Raw genomic sequence first — 22,744 nt, 5'->3', positions numbered from 1 at the left:
CTTTTTGTAGCTGATGTGAAAAGGAGAGAACGCAATCTTCTTTTGAAAAGAAGCATCTTGTTGTCTACGGCATTGGTCTTTAACCGATAGGTTGGTACCCCTCTGACTGAAGACAGGACAACATTGCCAATGGTATTTTCTTTTTAAGAGAAGCAGAAAGAGGGGAGGAGGATCTGATGAGAGAGAAATGGGAACATTCAGTGTTTTAAAAAGTGGTCTCTGTACTGCAGGTTAGGGCTAAGCGTTGGTCCTAGGTCTGACAAGTTGAAGACTGCCAACTTAAAATTATTCTTGTGTGTGTTACTGCTTTTGAGTCCAGGGTTGTTGACTTGGTTCCAATTTTTTTGCTCTACTTTTCCCTTTATAGAAGGTTTTTGTTTTTATTGTGTTTTGGCAATTTGTTTTTGTAAGTCACTTAATACTATAGATCACTTAGAGGGGTGCAGTACAATTGTATAACTGCTAGCATTATTTATTTATTTATTTGTTGTTGTTTTTCATTTCTATACCACTTTATATAACATAAATTCATAGCAACATAACAGGAAACTAATATATTGTCTTAAAGATTTCAGACTAAAGCATTACAAAGGAGTTCAGCTACAGAACATACATTTAATGCAGCAAAATTAACAAAAAAATTAACACTTCAAAAAAAACATTACTTAAGGAAGTTAAATATAAAATGCACATTTTAAAAGAGCACAATTAGCAAGAGAGTAACATATTATCTTAAGCATAGAACATGCTTGCTGCACACATTTAACTACCATGTGTTCCAGTGTTTTCCGTACTAGATCCACACACAGTTCTCCTTTTTGTTTCAGGAACATCCTCCTATTCTCATCAAGGCTATGGCTGTGAATCCAAACTGTATAGCCTTGACCATGGCCATGAGAAACCTCAAGACAAGAAAAAGAAAAGCTCTGGGCTTGCCACCCTCAAAAAGAAGTTTATTAAGCGCCGAAAGTCTAGCCGGTCTGCCGATCATGCCAAGCAGATGCGTGAGCTACTCTCAGGCTGGGATGTTAGAGATGTCAATGCGTTAGTGGAAGAGTATGAAGGAACGTTAGCCTTAAAGGAGCTTTCTCTACAAGCTAGTTTGGCAAGACCAGAAGCCAGAACGTTGCAGAAAGACATGGCTGAACTGTATGAGTTCAAATACTGTACGGATGTAGATCTAATATTTCAAGAGACTTGCTTTCCTGTGCATCGTGCAATTTTGGCTGCAAGGTGCCCATTTTTTAAAACCCTACTTTCTTCTTCACCGGAGTACGGTGCAGAGATTATAATGGATATCAACACAGCTGGCATAGACCTGCCCATGTTTTCTGCATTGTTACACTACTTGTACACAGGAGAATTTGGAATGGAGGACTCGAGATTTCAAAACGTTGACATCCTTATGCAGCTCAGTGAAGAATTTGGAACACCAAATTCTTTAGATGTTGATATGCGAGGGCTGTTGGACTACATGTGTTACTATGATGTGGTTCTCAGCTTTTCATCTGACTCTGAACTGGTTGAAGCTTATGGTGGAAGTCAGAGCTGCTTAGAGGAGGAGCTCAGAGCGCACAAAGCTATCATTTCATCACGATCCCCATTTTTTCGACATCTACTACAGCGGAGAATACGGACCGGTGAAGAAATCACAGATCGAACGCTAAGGACTCCAACAAGGATTATACTGGATGAATCTATCATACCAAAAAAATACGTGAGAGTGATTTTAAACTGTATGTATACAGATTTGGTGGACCTCTCTATTTTGCACAGCAGTCCCTCAGTGGGGAGTTTAAGCGAAGTTCAGGCTCTTGTAGCAGGAAAGCCAAACATGACAAGGGCTGAAGAAGCTATGGAACTTTACCACATTGCTCTCTTCCTGGAGTTCAATATGCTTGCGCAAGGTATGTAGTAATTTTATACCTTTCAGAACCTGTTGCCCTACTTAAATCTGAATGCAAATTTTAAGCTCCTCTCTTGTTGAGACAGTTTTTTTGGCTGTAGTTTCCACATATTGAAGGCTGTACTTATAGCCATCTCACGCTAGGCAAAAATGTCTAAGGTTATACTTCTGTGAGTGAAGCTGTCAAAATTGGAATTATCAACTGATTAAAAGAATCTTAATTAAAGCTACTATAATTAATTAAGTTCATTCTTACTTGGAAGCAATTTGTTCTGTCTTTAATGGGATTTGCTCCCAGATAAATGTACATAGGATAGCAGCCTTAATATGTATAAAGTTGAAGAAAAACAATTCTATCAAAAAAAGGATAATTTATTTGCATTTAGATTATGCATGCTTGTGTTGCGGCAGGCACCAACTTAAGAGCAATTTGTATATGTGTGTAAGAGAGAGGCGTACTGTCTCTTACAAGATAGCACTATGTTTTTAAAATAATTTCACAAATTTGTTCTAATGGTGCCTCCTTCCTGACTGGAGCTCTTCAACTGATAAAAAGCCTAATCTACTAAACAATTCCTAATGTGTACACGGCAGCCTCCAATGGAAGATGGGAAGCTACCTTGTACCAAATCAGCCTATTGGTCCATTTAACTCTATATTTTCTGCACTAACTGGCAGAAGCTCTGCAGGGTTTCAGGGAAGAGTTTTCCCAGCTCTATCTAGAGCAGGGGTCAGCAACCTAAGGCCCATGGGCCACAAGCAGCCCACGGGGGTCATTTAACCGGCCCATGAGCAGCCCTCTAACCAGCTGCCCGCTCAGTGAGTCCCTGCTCGCTGCACTAAACCGGCGCGTCGTGGGTACTCGCTCCTGCGGCGCCAGAAATTGCGTCTGCTCACGTGCGCATGCAATCCGGCCCACAGAGGGATCTCTGCTGGAGTGAACCAGCCCAGGCAAGGTAAACCTTGCCCAACCCCTGATCTAGAGACACCAGGGATTAAACATGGGAAGTTCTGCATGCTTAGCATGTGATTTAGCAGCTCTTTGGAGGCACACTAACTCCAAAACACACCCTAAATATGTGTGCTTGGGAGTAAGCTGCACTGAACACAGTGGATTTGCTTCCAAGTAAGTGTGCATTGGATTGCACTCTAAAAAAAAACACAACTACTTTTGCAAGGGCTTGGACATACCATGCTCTGTCAGTGTGGAAACAGCACTTCCTTTGACGGTTTTTGACATGTTCTTTCTAAATTACTTTATTTTGAACAAGAAATAGGAGTCTGGAAACTCTTCCCCCCCCTCTTTTTACATGTGCCCAAGAAGTAGTGTTAGTTAAGATCAGGACTGACTTGTTTTTATTTTAAAAGCATGAGCCCTTCACAGAAATCCTTGCATGTTTTTGAATATTATCTACCAACTTGTCTGGAGATTGTCAGGAATGCAGATTCAATGTCAGTTATGATTCCCATTCAAATTATCCACATTTAGAACACCAGAAAACTTTTTAAGCTTGTGAGGGATTTCCATGTTGGAAGTATACTGTTTTAAGAGATTTTATAGGCCGGTGGGGAAAAAATTAAGGTAATATTTGCTTTACAGCACTTGTGAATTGCAATGTTAATTGCCGTTCCAGGGTTCTTGGATTTAATCATGCTACAACAGGTTCCCCATCAGGTTGGACAATGTTTTCGAAAGTGAATCTGCTGCTGTAGCACAAGAGTGACGTGGGGGGGGGGAATCTTCCTTTTAGTTGCAGAGATTACAATGTTCATGCATGAATGTAGGGTTCTCTGTATAGAATGTTTGGATATTACTCTTGCCATGTAATGATTTAGATACACAACTCAGATTAGGAATTATGCCATACTCCAAGTGTGTGCTTGTTATAGTTGACCAGTGTTCAGGAATTCAACCTAAAATATGTGAGCAACAACTCAAATCCTACTTTGAAGAGGGTGTTCTGTGGTGAGGGTGGATTGAGCAGTGGTGATGAAAAGCACTTGGTCTGTAATGATATATATATATATATAACTTGTATATATTAATGCAAAATATTAAATGCCTTGGGCAACTTGCTTGAGCATCATCATCATAATTCTTGTTTTTTAGTGGAAGCCAGGTCCACAAAGGCTTATGCAATGATAATTGTTAGTCTTTAAGGTGAAAGTATCGTTTGGTTCAGATATAACAGACCAACCTTTTGGAAATTATACTAGTAGGGAAGCATTTAGGCAAATATGGAAGTTGTTCCAGTGCTTTGGAAAAGGCTAATGGGAATAAAAATTATGTTTGAAATATGCAAGGGGACTATGTTTTTAATTTAAACATCTGGCACCTCCACCCCAATTTCTTCATTTTGAGCACGTTGGTGACTATCTACCGGGAGTGGAGCTTGTTTTGTTTTTAGCCTCCAGTTGGATGAGAAAAAGAATTTATGCAATAGAACAGGGCTATAGTACTCTTACAAACAAAAAACAAAAAAATGTGGTTTATTTGGAATATGCAGCTTTCTATACAAATCTCATTAAGAAAAAGGCCCTTGGCAAACAGGTGTATGTGGCTGTACTGGGAAAACATGTGATCAGCCACAGTCCTGTTTTGGGGGTTAGTACAAGGAATCTCCAGAGCCACACACTGTAATGTAGATGGCATGCTGCCAATTGACTATTTCTTTTAAGAAGGATTGATGTCTATTAGCGGAAACACCAAAGGCAGAGGGAAATTTTAGTTGCTATGGGAATAATACCTTTAATGCCCCTATGTTCAAGTCTTTAATTTGTCATCTATAACATCTGCATACTTTTCACCTCTCAGTTTTATTTCAAATATCATTCCGCAATGTAATTCATGGAAACTCTTAAATGATTTCTTTCTTTCTTTTCTTTTTCTGCACTTAAACTCAACCTTAGCTTTAAAAATAAAAATCACAGCACAACCCCCTCCAACATAAGTCAACATAAGATATTAAAATGCTGTTTTTTTCACTTCTGTGCCACAGATTCTTAATTTGTTTATACCAGTTTATACCAGTTTATACCAGTACGGGGCTGAACCCCACCCACCATTTTTGGGAACTCTTCCTCCTCCACCACAAAAGAGGTTTCTGCCTCTTTTCTGAGAAATTTTCAGGGGGTTGGCACGGCACACACCGCTAGGTGGCCCAAAGTGTGTGTGTGTTCTTCCTTTAACTACAAAACATCACCATGTGATCCTTGTGCAGCTCTTCCCCCACCCCCCAACTAAGCTCTTTGTGCTCCAGAGGCATTCTTTGGAACACAGCAGAGATATTACTGAACATGCAGAAAATTTGGACACAGTACCTCAGGATTTTGGGGGAAGTTTTGGGGAATGTTTGCAGGAAGGATGAACAACCAATGAGTCTGCAAAGAGCCACACACAGATTGGGATTTTTGCAGAACACACATTTACCTTGACCACCTATTAATATTTTGTTTAGCCATGTTATCCTTTTCCACAGCAAACTGCCCAAAATGACTCGCAAGAAAACATTTAACACTAGCAAAATACCTACCATTGTGGGGTCGAGGAACAATAAGACAAAAACCAGCCATCGATAAACGTAGGGGGGGGGAATCAATATTACATTGAAATAATCAAGACTCAGGGCCTCAGGGCTGGCTCTAGGGGTAGGCTGGGTGGCGCGGGGCTGGCAGTGGGGCGCTGCGCGACGAAGCCGCGTGGAAACCACCAGCCACAGGAAGAAGCGGGGCGGGGGCGCCAGAGCGATCTCGGCACCAGGGCGCCAGGGCACCCGACCTGCTTAAGACGGCCCTGTCAAGACTTATCACATAACAAATACTAAATCAAAATTATTACACAAGTGAATATTGTTAACCTAGTCCTGATGCACTGCAAGGGGCCATAGAGGGCTGGCTTACATACCGTTCAGAGTAAACAGGGTCTCCAAACCAAGTGATTGCCCAGCAAGGTTTTATGCTTTGGATTGTTCTGTACAGTACTAGAAGAAGCCTGCTAGGTATCCTGGTACCAAGCTGTTTAGTGCTTCAAATGTCAATAACCACAATTTTGAACCTGGCTCAGTAGCCATAGATCTTTCAGCCCTGTGTACAGAGTGTACAAACTCTGGCTGCTCCATTGAGCATGGTGTACTAGTTACAGATTCCAAATTATGGCTTATAATGGCATACTCCCTCTCTTTTCTCCTTTGCTTCCCTGGGATGAATTATTTCCTCTCTTCCCTAGCTTACCTTAGATTTGATACCAACAATGATTAACTAATGTTACCATGTTAACCAGATTTTGAAATCAAGTTTTGTCAAATGATGCTTAAGGGTGAACCCTGATAACATGGAATTCTGGTTCAGTCGAAACAAACAAACAAAAAAATTCCTTCCAGCAGCACCTTAGAGACCAACTAAGTTTGCCATTGGTATGAGCTTTCGTGTGCATGCACACTGCATCTTCCACAGTGAAGACAAAAAATATTGTCTGATTCTCTAACCTCTTTTAAAGCACACCTTTGACTTCATTGTGCCTAAGTTTGTGCTCCTTTTTGTTCTCCTCATTTGGGCAGGACTTCATTTTTATTTTAAAGGATCTCTTCTTGCCTCTAATAGCTGCCTTGACTCTACTCATCAACCATGCTGGCATCCTTGGGTGCTTGGTAGTATCTTTCCTGATAGTTGGTATACATCTGAGTCAAGCTGTTGTGGTGGTAGTTGGTAGCTCTGGACTGATGTACTGCTAAACCATAATTAATGCAACCAAGGGAAGAGTTGAGGATGCAGGTGGTGCTGTAGTCTAAATCACTGAGCCTCTTGGGCTTGCCGATCAGAAGGTCAGCAGTTTGAATCCCCACGACGGGGTGAGCTCCCGTTGCTCGGTCCCAGCTCCTGCCAACCTAGCAGTTCGAAAGCACATCAAAGTGCAAGTAGATAAATAGGTACCGCTGCAAGCGGGAAGGTAAACAGCGTTTCCATGCGCTGCTCTGGTTTGGGTGTTACGTTGCGCCAGAAGCGGCTTAGTCATGCTGGCCACATGACCCGGAAAAACGTGTCTGCAGACAAACGCTGGCTTCTCGGCCTGTAAAGCGAGATGAGTGCCACAACCCCAGAGTAGTCCGCGACGGGACTTAACTGTCAGGGGTCCTTTACCTTTACCTTTAAGGAAAGAGTGGAGATTTCTGCTGTGGAAGTTCATTCCCTGTCTCTTGTTATGCTGAAAAGTGCTAAACTTGCACCAAGCCTTTGTGAAAAATATGAAGGTGCTGAACATGCTTTTGAAATCAGTAAATGAACTCTTCGTGTCATTTCCCCCAGCCGCAGAAGAGCTGGGTGCTTTAAAACAGCCTCATTCGCTGAATTTCCATATGGAGGCATTGTGTTTCCTTAAAGAAGATTGGATTTAAAAAAGAAGAAGAAGAAGAAGAATGATTGGCTATGCAGATTATGCAAAAAAGCTGACATAATTTCCTTGACGTATTGAGGACATTTTGGGAAACTTGAGAGCAGTAAGAGGCTTTTAAATCAACAGACACTGGTTGTTGCTACTTAAAATGCGGTGCAAGAAGAACAGTTCACTGGCAACCTCAAAACTCCAGATGTCAATATCAAATTAGACTAGAGTGGGAAATCAATAAATAATTAGATTTGGGTGAGGAAGCCCTGGTGTTTTCTGGCTATAGCTCCTGAACATTTCATGGATACGTGCAGATTGATGCTGCTGATAATTCATCAAGGTGGACACATTAATTCATGAGATAGTTTCTGTTTTATGTTCCACTCCGGGGATGAGTTTTGCAAAACCTAGTGCCTCATTAGAAGTTGCAGCTGTTGGTTGGAGAGAAGTGTTGGGCTCTCCTCCTTTGTGACTGTTGCTTTGCCTCTCCTTAATGTAGCTGTAATACAGGGGTTGGGAACCTTTAGCCTGTGGGCCTAATTAGACCCAGGCAGACCTTGAAGATTGGTTCAACAATCTGTTTTGGGGAAACCATGGTTGCCTTTCCCACGCCTAATGTCATATATGAAGCTTCAAGCTGTGACTTGAAACTTAAAACCACAACTAAAGTGGATTGAGTACCTTCTAAGTTACTCTAAAAGTTAGAGCTTTCTGAACTTGGCAACAGAAAATGGTGCCAAATTTTTAAAAATGCCAACTTCTTGATGCAAAGGAAGCATTGGTAGCACTCCCAAATTTTCCTTCAAATCATTGGCTTTAATTTCTCTGGGAGAAGTGGCAGGAGGAGGTGTTGACATGGCGAGAATAGCAGCAGTGTTGATTTTTTTGGAGGGGGAGGTGAAATTAAGAAGGGGCTGCTGGGAGGCACAAAACAGCAACAGTTGTGGCTTTTTGCCACCTAGAGATTTTTGCCCACAACTATTAGACTTTTGGGGTCTTGGACCACCATCTTGATTGAAGCAAAATGTGCTGAAAACCAAAACCATGTTTGTTAAGAACAGCAGGTATAAATGATGACTTGCTGTGTGTTTGAAGGATCAGAAAACACAACTAGAGGTTTAACATCTTGCACCATGCTGAGGGCAAGATAAGGTCTATTACTCTTTAAAGGGGAGGGGGCATGACTCAAGCTAAGAGCCCTGGGTTCATTCCCCATCATCTCCTGTTGAAGTTCTTCATAGTTTATAACATATTATGGGCTGGAAGGGAAGTTTTCATTGTTGGCAGTCCGGGATTTTGATTGAGTTATACAATAATATAAGACCAATACAACAAATTTATTAACTCAGATTGCATTAGAGCATTAAATTAGAATTGTGATACCTGTATCTTACATATATTCAGTTATAAGCTGTGCTTTGATGTCTTCTGGAGGGGAAAATCATGTTAATTTTTCTCTTGAATGGGGAGGAAAAAAATTATGTGACAGGTTTCAAAGAGATCTCTGCCTGAGACCCTGGAAAGCTTCCATCAGTGGTTCTAGCATTAGGATTAAGTTACCAATGGTCCCTAGAATTTTTATTTGTATGTCTTATGTGTTTTAATAAAAGAATTTTGTAATCAGAATAACTATGCTATTTGATCCCTTTGTAAACTATCCTGTGTTCTAATTTGAAAATCAGCAACTTGAATAAAAGTGTCAAATGGCATGTATCTTGATTATACTAATCAACTGATTAAGTGAGCCTCCATCATTCTCTCAATTGTGTGGAAACTTATGGTACACTTTTTCTATGCTAGAGGCCATTTCAGCAGCAGCTGAATGCAGAGCCAACCATTATGAAGCTTTTAGTGATATTATTTATTCCAATAGAAATATTGTCGTTATAATGCCATTTGAGGAAGTGGAAATCAAAACACTGAATTTGGAGACTTTATTAAACTGGTTTACTTGATCATGTTGAGGTCATCTTTAGATCTGCAAATGTAACATCTGTACGAAGGCAAAGTTTACATTTGATATTCAGCCCACTTTTGCCTCTTGCCCTTCTCATCACTGGCATGTGGGCCCCGGAAGGCTTCTCAGGAGGGAACGTGGTCCTTGGGCTGAAAAATGTTTCCTCATCCCTGCCTTATACAGAGTCAGATCATAGGTCAGTAGTGTGGAGCCTGTAGCCTTTAGAACAGGGGTCAGCAAACTCAGACCTTGTGGGTGGCCAGACTATATTGGGGGGGGGTGAACGAATTCCTATGCCCCACAAATAACCCAGAGATTCATTTTAAATAAAAGTACACATTCTACTCATGTAAAAACACCAGGCACGCCCCACAAATAACCCAGAAATGCCTTTTAAATAAAAGGACACATTCTACTCATGTAAAAACATGCTGATTTCTGGGCCAGTGATTGGGTCGGATCCTACCCCCGGGTCTTAGTTTGCCTACCCATGCTTTAGATGATTGTTAGACCCCAACTCACATTGGTCCCAGTCAGCATGCCCAACTTATCCCACAGAATATGCCAGAAAACTATGCCACACTTTATCTAAGAAACTGCTGAAACATCTTATCGGCGTTCTGTATTCCAAACAGAAGTTAATAAAGGAGGAACTCTCTGCACTGGAGAACTCCATCAGGAATCACCCGGCCTGGCAGAAGTTCCACAAGGAAAAACAAACCATTTACCACTCTCAACTGGAGTTACTGAAGAACCAGAAAAATAAAAAACTCTGCAACCTTTCCAACCTACAAGCCACCAATCAAAACAAGATCAACAACATTGTCAATCTTTCACAGCAAACACTCAGCCCAGCTGAGGAATCCGTCCTTTCACGGGGACTATCATTCTGCCCTGCCAAATCCCAACACATGATTCAGTTCTGCGGGGACCTGGAAGCATTTTTCCGCCGTTTACGCCTGAAGGAGTATTTTCATCACACACAAGAACAAGACAAAGTAGAACAAACTACATCCCCACAACACAACACCTCTCAACTTACTGGGGAACAACCATCACTCTCCAAACGCATCAATGAACAGAACATTGACCACCAACTACCACCGAAAAGAAGTTACACAAAAAGGGACTCCACATGGACCCCTCCTGATGGACGCAATACCACACTAGATCTGTACATCGAATGCTTCCGCCACAGAATCCAAACGGATGTGACCAGAAAACACCATCGCTTACTACAAAATCTAAACCATGCTGAAAGGAGAGCCATAGAAAATCTCAGGAACAACCCAGACATTATAATTAAAGAGGCAGACAAGGGTGGAGCTGTCGTCATCATGAACAAAACTGATTACATCCAGGAGGCCCACAGACAACTTTCCAATACTGCCTTTTACATGAAATTGGACTCAGACCCCACACAAGCATACAAAAAAGAACTGAACAAGATTATTAAGGAGCTACCCCTACACATCCAAGAACAGATCCTCACAAACACACCAGCGGAACCTCGGCCAGGAACTTTCTATCTTCTACCCAAAATACACAAACCAGGAAACCCAGGACGCCCCATCATCTCAGGTATTGGCACCATTACAGTGGGTGTTTCCGGCTATATGGACTCTGTTCTGAAACCATATGCTATCAGTGCTCCCAGCTACGTACGTGACACCACAGATTTTCTGAGGAAAATACAATATTTGAACAATCTTCCTAACAATACTATACTAGCCACTATGGATGTGGAATCTCTATATACCAACATCCCACACAATGATGGTTTACAAGCCATAAGGAACACCATTTCAGATAAAACCACAGCGGACTTTGCTACCAAACTCTGCCACTTTGTCCTTACCCACAACCACTTCAAATTTGGTGATGACCTGTTCCTCCAGATCAGCGGCACAGCCATGGGCACCCGCATGGCCCCACAGTATGCCAACATCTTCATGGCAGATTTAGAACAACGTTTCCTTAACTCCCACCCACTCAAACCTCTCCTGTACCTGCGATACATTGACGATATTTTTATTATCTGGACACATGGACAACAGACCCTGGAAACCTTCCACCAGACATTCAATGACTTTCACCCCACCATCAACCTAACAATGAACCAATCTATGCAAGAAATACATTTTTTGGACACTACTATAAAAATACAGGATGGACATATAGACACCACCTTATACAGAAAACCAACTGACCGACAAACATATCTACATGCTTCTAGCTACCATCCCAAACATACCAAACAATCCATCGTATACAGCCAGGCCTTACGTTACAACCGCATCTGTTCCAACTCTACAGACAGAGAATCTCACCTAAGAGATCTACAGCAAACCTTTTTAGAACTAAAATATCCACCTGATGAAGTTAAACAACAGATCAACAGAGCCAGACAGATACCTAGAGAGAACCTGCTGCAAGACAGACCCAAAAAAGAAAATAACAGAACACCACTAGTCATCACATACAGCTCCCAAGCTAAAACAGTACAACGCATCATCAGAGATCTACAGCCTCTCCTGGACAATGACAGCTCCCTTTCTCAAGCTCTGGGAGGGAGACCTTTCATTGCCTACAGACAGCCACCCAATCTTAAACAACTCCTCACCCACAATAATACAACCACCAGACTTAACATGGACACTGGTACCAGAGCCTGCAATAAACCCAGATGCCAACTTTGCTGCCACATACACCCAGACAACACCATTACTGGCCCCAACAACATCCAACATACCATCTCAGGACTATTTAATTGCTCATCTTCTAACATTGTGTATGCCATCAAATGCCAACAGTGCCCTTCAGCTCTCTATATTGGACAAACAGGCCAAACCCTACGCCAAAGGATAAATGGACATAAATCTGACATCAGGAACCAGAAGACAGAAAAACCAGTAGGAGAACACTTCAATCTCCCAGGACATTCTATACAAGACCTCAAAGTAGCTGTCTTACTACAAAAGAATTTCAGAAATAGACTGGAAAGAGAAGTTGCTGAATTGCAACTTATCACCAAGCTCAAAACCATGGAGGGACCTGGTTTGAACAGAGATATCGGATTTTTATCTCATTATACATGATAAGCGATCTTCAGCCATCTCAACCCTTGCTTTTTCATGCAAAACCATTTGCAGTCGTTTGCGGTCATCAACAGCTATCAGTCAGTCAATCACCCATTTCCACCACCCTTCTGAGTGATCCCCCCTCCCCATCCCCACCCCTCCCCACCCCTTCTCTACATAAGTGCCTGGAAACTTCCATTTCACTGTATCTGAAGAAGTGTGCATGCACACGAAAGCTCATACCAAAATAAAAACTTAGTTGGTCTTTAAGGTGCTACTGAAGGAATTTTTTTTATTTTACTTCGATCCAGACCAACACGGCTACCTACCTGTAACCAGCATGCCCCATAGTCAGCGATGTTAGGTGTTGTAGCCTAGCAACTTCTGGAGGGCCACAGTTTCACCACCCCACCATAGGTCTCTGTAGTCCAGCATTGTCTATGCTTGCAGCAGCTTTGCTGTGTCCCTGGTACTGGTCTTTCCCACCACCTTTTACCAACAATTTAAAGGAAAGGGCTGGGTGTTGAATGTGAGACCTTCTGCATGTAAGATATCTGTTCTGCATCTGACGTGTGGCCTTCCCTTTCCTTGTTTGATCATCCATAAAGCAATAAGTGTTGTGTTTTCACAGTCTTCTTCCCCAGCTTTCCCCAGTTAGAGCAGGTAAAATAAAACAAGTTTATCAGAAGTAAATCCTTAAACGTTCAGTGGCACATACTCCCAAATAACTGAACAAGCTGGAACAAGGTCCTCAAGCTGACTCATTGTAACCCTACCAGGAAATTCCCAAAGCTGCCTACTCTTTTGGCCAATGGAACTTTATGGGGGAGACCAAGAGTTTGTTATCACACAGTGTCTTGAAAGACAGCCATGTTGAAATAAGGTGTTATTTCCTGCACAGTTTCTTGTGTACCCCATGAGAAAAGATCACATGTATATCTGTTTCTGAAATCCTGAGGGGAAAGGAGTCACTTTCAACATACCGGTAATTCAAAGAAACTAGCAATGTTTGCACCCTGCAGTTATGCAGCAGGAAACAAATGACCTAACCTACAGCCTGTCCGATAAGAAAAAGGAAACTGCTGTTTGGCTTCTTAGGAAGGGGTTTTATTCCTTCACTTTGCTTTTGTATTTTTTCTGTTGCAGTAAATGTTAGATTAATTCTCTGCTCCATGCTTAAATATATGGTAGGAAATGCTGCTTTGAAACAAAGGCTATGAGACCAAAAGAAAAAGTAGAGCATAAACAATTTGCAAATACAAGCTTCTGTCTTAAAGTTGCCATAAAGAGGGGACTGGAAATGAGGTGGAAGAAAATGTGACAGTAAAAAAGCAAAGATTCTTGGTTTAAATATTGTCCTGCATTCTTCCTCAGAGAGCTGAAATTGGAACTGTTATGGAAACTGTGGTAGCAAACAAACTTGAAAGACTTGAAACATGACCTCAGTTCTTGGAAGATCAGATAAACACTGCTGAAATATTATGGTGCGTTTCTCTAGCTCTGCTGCTTAACTTCTTGCCTGTTCCCACTCCTAGACACACTGTCAAACTCCTGCCTTCCTCTCCCTCCCCATCCATTCCATCAGCCAGGTGTCAAAACAGTTGTTGGATGGCTACTGTTGAAGGACAGATACTGTATTTTTTTAAATCTACATTAAACATGTTTGAGGTATGCATATATTATACACCTTTGTGCAAATTAATTGAAACAAACAATGTAGTTTATTGTACAAAACTCACATATACATGTACAAAACTCACATATACATACATTAGTAACAAATATTTTAAGCAGCATTTGAACACGGTTTGGCATGGAGTCTACAGTGGAACCTTGTGTTATGTACCGTCCTCCTTGCGAACGCTGCAGGTTACGAGCTCGGCTAACCCAGAAGTAGATGCTCCGGGTTGTGAACATTGCCCCGGGATGTGAGCAGAAGTTGTGCGCCAGCAGCAGCGGGAGGTGCCATTAGCGAAAGCGTGCAATGGTTTCGGCTTAAGAACGGACCTCCAGAACAAATTAACTTCGTATCTGGAGGTACCACTGTACTAGTTTCGAACAGTCACTGTTGATTTTCAGATCCCTGTACCACACTTGAATCAGCGCCTGAATGAGCTTCTCAATAGTCGTACAGTCTACAGCACGGAGGCGACTTTTGCATATAGCCACAAATTCTCAATGGGGTTTACATCCGGGGAATTCCCTAACCAATCAAGTTCCTGCATTTGCTGCTCTGTCATGAATTTCTTCACCACTTTTGATGTGTGACAGGGGGCTAGGTCCTGCTGCAATATCCCAGTACCATCAGGATTCCTCTTTTCCAGCTCTGGAATAACACTATTTCATAGAACCTCAATATATTGTGGCGAGTGCGTCATTCCTTCTATTGACTGCAGGCTTCCGACACCATAATGATCAACTGACTTTTCATGTTTGTTTTGAGTACAGGATTACGAGTAAGATAGAAAACATGCTTCGTTTTAATTAATTTGCACAAGGGTGTATATTATCGCAGATTGCTAGCTATACATCCTATTTTGCTGTCTGGGTCCCTACAATAAGAAAATATGCATTAAGCCATGTTAGGTTCCATTTTGCATAGTTAGACTGTTGCTTTCAGCACAGTAATGTATACTTGTGGCTGACTGTAGAAACCCGGTTTTCTCAAGGCAGGGTTTCTGTTTGGGGTATTTCTCTAGCACTCAAACTATTACTTTGGAGTGCCAAGAAAACATGATTCCTTCCTCTCCTCCAGCTCTCTGCCCAGAGCAGTTTGCTGCTGCTACAGCTTTATCATGTGGAAAAAAAATTGTGCTTTAATAACATGTTAATCATAGTGAACAATCTATTTCACTCCAGCGCAAGGCTGTCCCCTCTTCTCCCTTCACCGGCCCAGTTTTATGGAGCTAAGAGAGTATACTCCTCCCCAGTGCTTTTTTCTTTAAAAAAAATGTTTCGGGGTACTCTCATTTTCCTACTCATATTGAAATACTGCCCCTCAGTGAGGCCAAACTTAGATTCACAAAATGTTTAGGGGTATGCGTACCCCTGCATCCCCCCAGAAAAAAGAACTGCTCCTCCCTTCAGAGAGAGTTGCAGGAATATTGTGCTGAATCCAAAGAGAGCTGATTCCAGCTTCAATTTCAGTGAAGTCTTTCTGCAGCTATAGATTCTAATGGGGAAGCTGCACTTCAGGTAGGGTTGCCATACATCCAGAAATTCCCAGGCATTCTGGATTTTTTTATTTTATTTTATTTTTTAAAAAAATGTGTGTGTGCAGCTCTGGTTCAGGCTCGGGATCTGGTGCAGGCGACCTGGGCTCTGGCTCAGACAGCGGTGGAGGGACTATCAGGCGATTGCCCTAAAAAAACTCAACAACTTTTTGTGTCCGGATTTCCCCCTCTTGAAATATGGCAACCCTAACTTCAGGTCTATAAAAGAATGTAAGTGGACCTGTTCTGGATTAGACCAAAGGCCCATCTAGTTCAGCATATTGTTCTCACAATGGTCAGTGAGGTGTCTATGTGACTCTCACGTGCAGGATCAGAGTGCAAGAACACTGTTCCCCACTTGCAATTCCCGGTAGCTGGTATTCAGAGGCATACAGCACCATATAAATGCCTTAAAGTCCATTTTGATTAACACTCTAATCATAAGACTATTTACACAGAGTATATTAATTTCCAGTGGTTTCCCAAGGAGTATGTTTAGGATTTCAGCCTAAAATTGATTGTATCCATTTGAGAAGCTTAAGTGTGTTTTGCGTGTATACAGAGCACACAGTGGTCATGGCTGTAGCTTTGCCCAAGCTGGAATAGATTTGCAATGTGCCACGTTAATGGAATTTCTTTTGACCGTCAGTGAGGTTTTGTCAGCACTTGCTTTTGACAGAGCCCTGTATGTGCTGCATTGCTGAGCGCAGAGGAACACAGCAAGAAACTGCCCATGATCCAAACTTGTTGTGTAAAATGGGCTATGTGTCAAAAACAAGTACAGCGGTGATTGTCACCATGGTTTGGCCCCCTCCTTTCTTAGCAGAAATCCTAAAGAACTCTCCTAAAATCATTATTTTCCAGAGTGGGCTTCTGCTTTATTAGCTTCAGATGCCAAATCCCAGCCTCCCACTGCATGCAAAGTGTTTCTTTGACAGTCCCTGCTTCTGTAAGTAGCTTATGCCTCATCTTGGATGACACAGAGAGGAAATATTTGTAACATGGTCTGTATAAATTTTTGAAGTATTTGCATTGCACCACTTCTAAGCAGCAAGTTTCTTTTTAGTATTCCAAACATTAAAATGAATTCAAAATTGGTATTCCGGTGTTGTTTGCATTAATCATTCTTCATGATTTGCCTGCTGTATCTGTTTCCTCTGAGGCATTAACAATTTCAAATGTTCATTTGCATGCATGTATTATCCTGTGCCCAAAAACTCACTGGATTTCACCGTGATTGAAACATCCAAACATTAGATATCCCAGAGTAGAAAAGCTTATAGACTGAATCATGGTGCTGGCTTCAGAACAATGGATATATGCCAAAGTTGTAGATCACTGGAGCATGAATACTGAAATAGTCAAAGGACAGATATCACAAGGCAGTTGTTTTTCTGTTTATTCCTTTATTCACTTAGTCTCAAGCTAGTTGCTGGCTTTAATCGTTCGCTTATCTTTTGAGATGCAGAAATAAATATGGTATACAGTAAATACACTAATGCAGCGAGAATGGAAGATTGGCCTGTTACACAGTCAAGTTATAATTGACATTTCAAAGAAATTGAACTCCAGCAGGGAAGCAATTTGAAAGCAATGACCTATTTTTTTCCCTGCAGCAGCCTGTTTGTGTTCTAGGAATGCAGGGCTTCAAACAAATACTAATGATCATTGACAGACTGTGTCCCTGTTTGCTAACTCTGCTGCCTTCTTTTCATAGAATCATAGACTTGAAGAGTTGGAAGGGACCCTGAGGTTCATCTAGTCCAACCCCCTGCAATGCAGGATTCTCAGCTAAAGCATCCATGACAGATGGGCTTCCAATGTCTGCTTTAAAACCTCCAAGGAAGGAGAGTCCACCACTTTCCAAGGGAGTTCATTCCACTGTCAAACAGCTCTAACCATCAGAAGGTTCTTCCTGATGTTTAGTTGCAATCTCCTTTCTTGTAACTGGAAGCCATTGGTTCAGGTCCAGTTTTCCAGAGCAGGAAAAAGCAGGCTTCCTCCATCGTCCATGTGACAGCCCTTGAGATGTTTGAAGACTGGTATCTTATCTTATCTTAGTCTCCCCTTATCAAGGCTAAGCATACCCAACTCCCTCAACAGTTCCTCATAAAGCTTGGTTTCCAGACCCTTTATCATCTTGGTCACCCTCCTCTGCATCCGTTCCAACTTGTCGATTTCCTTTCTAAACTGGGGTGCTCAGAACTAGACAGGTACTCAGGTGTGGTCTGACCAAGGCAGAATAGAGTTGTGCCCTTGACTAGGACTCTATATTTCTGTAGATGTAGCCTCGAATAGTATTAGGGTGTGTGTGTGTTTTGGCTGCTGCTGCATCATCACACTGTGTGTTGACTCACGTTAAGCTTGTGGTCTACTAAAACCCCTAGATCCTTTTCTCCTATCTTACATTTGTCCAGCTGGTTATTCTTCCCTAAGTGTAGAACCTTGTTGTTGTTGTTGTTTAGTCGTTTAGTCGTGTCCGACTCTTCGTGACCCCATGGACCAGAGCACGCCAGGTACTCCTGTCTTGCACTGCCTCCCGCAGTTTGGTCAAACCCATGTTCATAGCTTCGAGAACACTGTCCAACCATCTCGTCCTCTGCCGTCCCCTTCTCCTAGTGCCCTCAATCTTTCCCAACATCAGGGTCTTTTCCAGGGAGTCTTCTCTTCTCATGAAGTGGCCAAAGTATTGGAGCCTCAGCTTCGCAATCTGTCCTTCCAGTGAGCACTCAGGGTTGATTTCCTTAAGAATGGATAGGTTTGATCTTCTTGCAGTCCATGGGACTCTCAAGAGTCTCCTCCAGCACCATAATTCAAAAGCATCAATTCTTCGGCGATCAGCCTTCTTTATGGCTGAACCTTACATTGTGTAGAACCTTACATTGTCCCTATTGAAATTAATTTTGTCAGTTTGGGCTCAGTTCTCCCATCTGTTAAGTTCATCTTGTTTCCTGAATCTGTTATCTGCAGCATTAGCCTTAGCTACCCTGCCCCCTGTAAATCTGATGAGCACTCCTTTAATTCCTTCCTCCATGGAACAACAATGAGCTCAGGACAGAACCCTTTGGCACCTCATTTGTCCCTTTTTTCCAGGATGTTGAGGAACCATTAGTGAGCACACTTCGGGTTCAACCAGCTACAACTCCATATAACTGTTACCTTGTTCCAGCCCACATTTTACCTACTTCTCCATGAGAATATCATGGAAGACTGTCAGAAACCTGACTAAAATCAAGATACACCATGTCCACAGCATTCCCCTGATCCACCAAGCTTGTAACTCCATCAAAAAAAGAAATGAGATTCATCTGGCATAACTTGTTTTTGAGAAATCCATGCTAGATTTCTTAGTAGACATAAGCATCCTTATCTAAGTGTCACAGACCGACTGTTGAATTATCTGATCTAGGACCTTTCCCAGTATAACCATCAAGCTCATCGGTTGGTCTTCTCCCCACCCCCTATTTAGCTCATCATTGTGATGTTGGAAACTTAAGGGCTTGCTCTGTCACACCCTTTCCTCCACAAGGGTGTTGTTGCAGTGATTCCAGAAGAGCAATACACGTGGAAACTGTGCAGGAACTAAAAATCTGAATGCTTTTCTTAGAAAGGGCTCCTATTCATACAAGGTGCAGCAGTACAGTTCTCAAGCTAGGGCCTAATTTAGACACAACAACTTTGGGACCATAAACCATTGTTTATTGACTTGCATACAAGCTTGCAAGTTCTTGGAAAGGAACTCACAGCCACTTTGCTTCTCCCCAGGTCTTTTTGTCCAACCCCGGACTTGTGGTTAAGTTCTCTCCTCACTAACCATGAGCTGTTAGTGGCTAAAGAGCTTTGGCTTCGTGTGATGTGTAAACTAGCTCAGTCTCTTGTATGTTGCATTCCATTTTGAATTACTGCATTCCCAAAACTCATCTGTGGGAAAGGTGTTCTACTGAATTTTAAAAGGATCAAAGCAACTTCTGGATCTTGCAGATGACCAAGATGCTTCAGAGCTACATGTGAAGGGCTAACTTTAAAAAACAACAACAATAAACCCTACATAAACCTTTCTCCCTCACCACTGTCATTACTGCATGCATAGCTAATAAGCACAGCATGTTAAAGAAGCCAGTTGATGAAGTCTGCAGTAACTGGAGTTCTAAACAAGTCTACTCTGTTTTGAATTTGCCGTAATGTGATATATCATGATATTATACATAAATGAAGGGTTTAAATGATTATTTAAAATTGGCGCCTTTGCTTTTGTTTTCAGAGGGTTGTAGATTGCACATTTGTTCCCAGCAGAGTTCATTAAGTTCATGATTGGATAAGAGAGGCTTCTGTTAGCAAAACAAAAGCTGAGTTTCTTTTAGCAAGAAATGTTTGTCAAGGATGTACAAAGCATGTACTAAAAATATTAAAATTATGTGACAGTATAAATTATGAAAGTGAAATAAATGGCCTCCCTCCCTGTGCTCATTTTGCATACTCTATTTGGTTTCCTCTAGCTATGGAGAGAGGGAAGGGGTTCTGATGGACACTGATATTTTAAGGCTCTACCTAGTTCTCTCCGCCACCTTCTGATAAGTCATCACATATTGGGTGAGTGCATTCAAGCCTGCCATCACAGCCATAAGATCTAGAAATTTATGCTTAAGAAGGAACAAAGCTGAGGTTCTAAGGATGCTGAACTGGGATTCATCTATCATGCATCTTCCTTTTTGGGTGTTATTGTCAGCGTGAGCCTTGCCACACATTCTTGGTTACTAAAAACATATCAGACATATTACCTGGTTAGTAGCTTTGCATTAATGCAGATTTTTCCCTGTTAGCAATTACCTAATTGTGGGCAAAGGGTTTTTCTTGAGGCTTTTTCTTGAGCAGCCTTGAGAAATTGCCACCCCGTTTTAATCACTTCAAAACAAACATATTTAGAACAGTTGCAAGATTTCTCTTTTTGACTAGCTGTTTGTTTCATTCCTTGTGACCAAAATATATGTTTTCATCTGTCTCCTTCAAGACCTTGAGAGTTATTTGCCTGTAAACACGACAGTTTTACAACCAGCTTGCACACAATTGCCGTGGAATTAAGCAGAAAGAGAATCTGCAGCATTGTGCCTTTGATGAAAATTCATTTGCCTTGTTTAGAAACGTTAATCTGTTCCTCAAACATACTAGGACAAATCTCCTTCTGGGCCATGCTGGTCTTGTATCGCACTTGCCAGTACAGTGGTACCTCTGGTTAAGAACTGAATTCGTTCCGGAGGTCTGTTCTTAACCTGAAACTGTTCTTAACCTGAAGCACCACTTTAGCTAATGGGCCTCCTGCTGCCGCCGCTCTGCACGAGCACAATTTCTGTTCCCATCCTGAAGCAAAGTTCTTAACCTGAGGTACTATTTCTGGGTTAGCGGAGTTTGTAACCTGGAGCGTTTGTAACCCGAGGTACCACTGTACTGTAGAGCTTTTCTGATATTTCCCCCTTGAAGCCGAAAGGACTGTTACAGTGGAGGAGCGGGTTGTGTAGTTTGTCATAGTGGTTTCTTGGGCCTTATGCATCATGGTTAGGATTTTTAAAAATAAATAAATAAATGAGTCTTTTAGAATAAAGTTGAAGAGCCTCTTTTTCAGAGAAAATGGTAGACGAGCCAGAGACAACAACTTGAATAAAATATTGAGTGCTGGGCAGGTAAGCCCCACCCCGATCATTTGCCCCTGCAGACAGTCCATTTGCCTCCATTGGTGTCACTTCCCATCCCCAAGCCCAGCAACAGAGCGGCAGTGGGCAGGGGAGGGAGGGAGCTGGGCAGTGTGCAAACGAGTGCTGGCTGGCAGCCGTGTTCCTTCAAGGCACTTTCTCACAGAGGAGGGGCAATGACAATGCCCATAAACTTGGTGGGGGGCTGGCACCCTCAAATATTTTATTGGGGGGCTGAAAGGACGTGGATCCCTTTTGAGTTTGCTCCCTTGAGCTGAGCTGTCTTCTATAGCAGGGATGTCCAACCGGTTGATTATGACCCACCTGTTGATCGCGAGGTGTCTGTGGTCTATCATGGTCGATTGCGTGATCCTGATCCCCCCAAAAAAGGCTTAACACCTTTGGCTCATCCTCCCCCCAAAAATCTCAACAACCTGGTCATTCCTCCCCCTCAAAAGGAAAGGTCAACAACTTTGATGAAGCTTCCCCCCAAAAAGCTCAACAACTCTGGACAATCCAATGGGTAGATCACTGCTAGTTTACTTATAGTGGGAGTAGATTGCTGTCTCTTGGAAGTTGGATGTGCCTGTTCTATAGGTAGCAAGAGGGAAGTACTTTAATTAGTTGAGGGTTAATAAACTAGATGCAACTATTGTCAGATTCTCCCCCCAAGAAAATAATAATCATGAGAATTTAAAGTTGAAGGAATTTCTTATTTATAGAACTAATGCTGATCTATTGAGCTTCACAACCAGTAGACTTGCCCTTGTCAACTGCAATTAGCAAATTCTAATGTCACTCTGATCTAGTCCATTGTTCTTCAACTGGTGGGTCATGGCCTGATATAAGGTGTCACAACAGTGGCACTTCTACCGTGCAAGTAGATGGTAAAGAATTAAGAAATAAACCCCATAAGGCATGTTAAAGATAGGTCCCAGGTCTGAAAAGGTTAAAGGCTACTGGTCTAGTGCACCCAGGATATTCTTTGAGGTTCCTGCCCATCTATGAGGTTTAGAAACCATTCTATACATCATGAGGTATGCTCATTCTGGCAGATTGTACACAGAAGTTGGATAGGTTGGATGTAGTCTGGAAAAAGCAAGTAGCAGGTGTAGTGGCGTAGTGTGGGTTGCCAGGGCCGTGTGGAGAGTGGGAGGTGGGAAATGGATGGAGTACGTGTGTGCATTGGACTGCCTAGTGGCATTTGCATCAGGAGATTACAGCTGTGGAGAAAAGAAGAGTCATTCCGTTGTCTGGGGAGGTCACTTCCTGGTTCGCATGGAGAAACCGTTTTCAGTGGAGTCCAATGATGGAAGTGTGCAGCTGTATTGAGGCAGCGCTGGGTGTTGAAATTTTGCACCCCTAACAATTTTGTGCCTGGTGCAACCGCTCCCTGTGCCCCCCCCCAAAAAATGCTACGCCACTGAACAGGTGAAACCTTGAGTTGTCAGCAAGCTTAATGCTGAAATGATCTGACTGTGAGATCAACATTTCTACAGTTTGACGAGCTGTCATATGATTCTTT

General features: G+C 42.2%; 1 protein-coding gene across 1 annotated transcript in view; it reads left to right on the top strand.

Annotated features, from left to right (window-relative positions):
• BTBD7 (BTB domain containing 7) overlaps positions 1 to 22,744 on the top strand; it is a 77,953-nt gene that overhangs the window by 35,158 nt on the left and 20,051 nt on the right. Inside the window, exon 3 of the mRNA XM_035107003.3 lies at positions 828 to 1,907. Within this exon, the coding sequence (XP_034962894.1) occupies positions 828 to 1,907 (1,080 nt within the window). The remainder of the gene's footprint in view (positions 1 to 827; positions 1,908 to 22,744) is intronic.

The sequence above is a fragment of the Zootoca vivipara genome, chromosome 1 (assembly GCF_965207765.1).
Source record: "Zootoca vivipara chromosome 1, rZooViv2.hap1.1, whole genome shotgun sequence".
NCBI classification, from domain to species: domain Eukaryota; kingdom Metazoa; phylum Chordata; class Lepidosauria; order Squamata; family Lacertidae; genus Zootoca; species Zootoca vivipara.
Note: the sequence above shows the minus strand (reverse complement) of the source record. Positions and strands in the feature narration are given on the sequence as shown.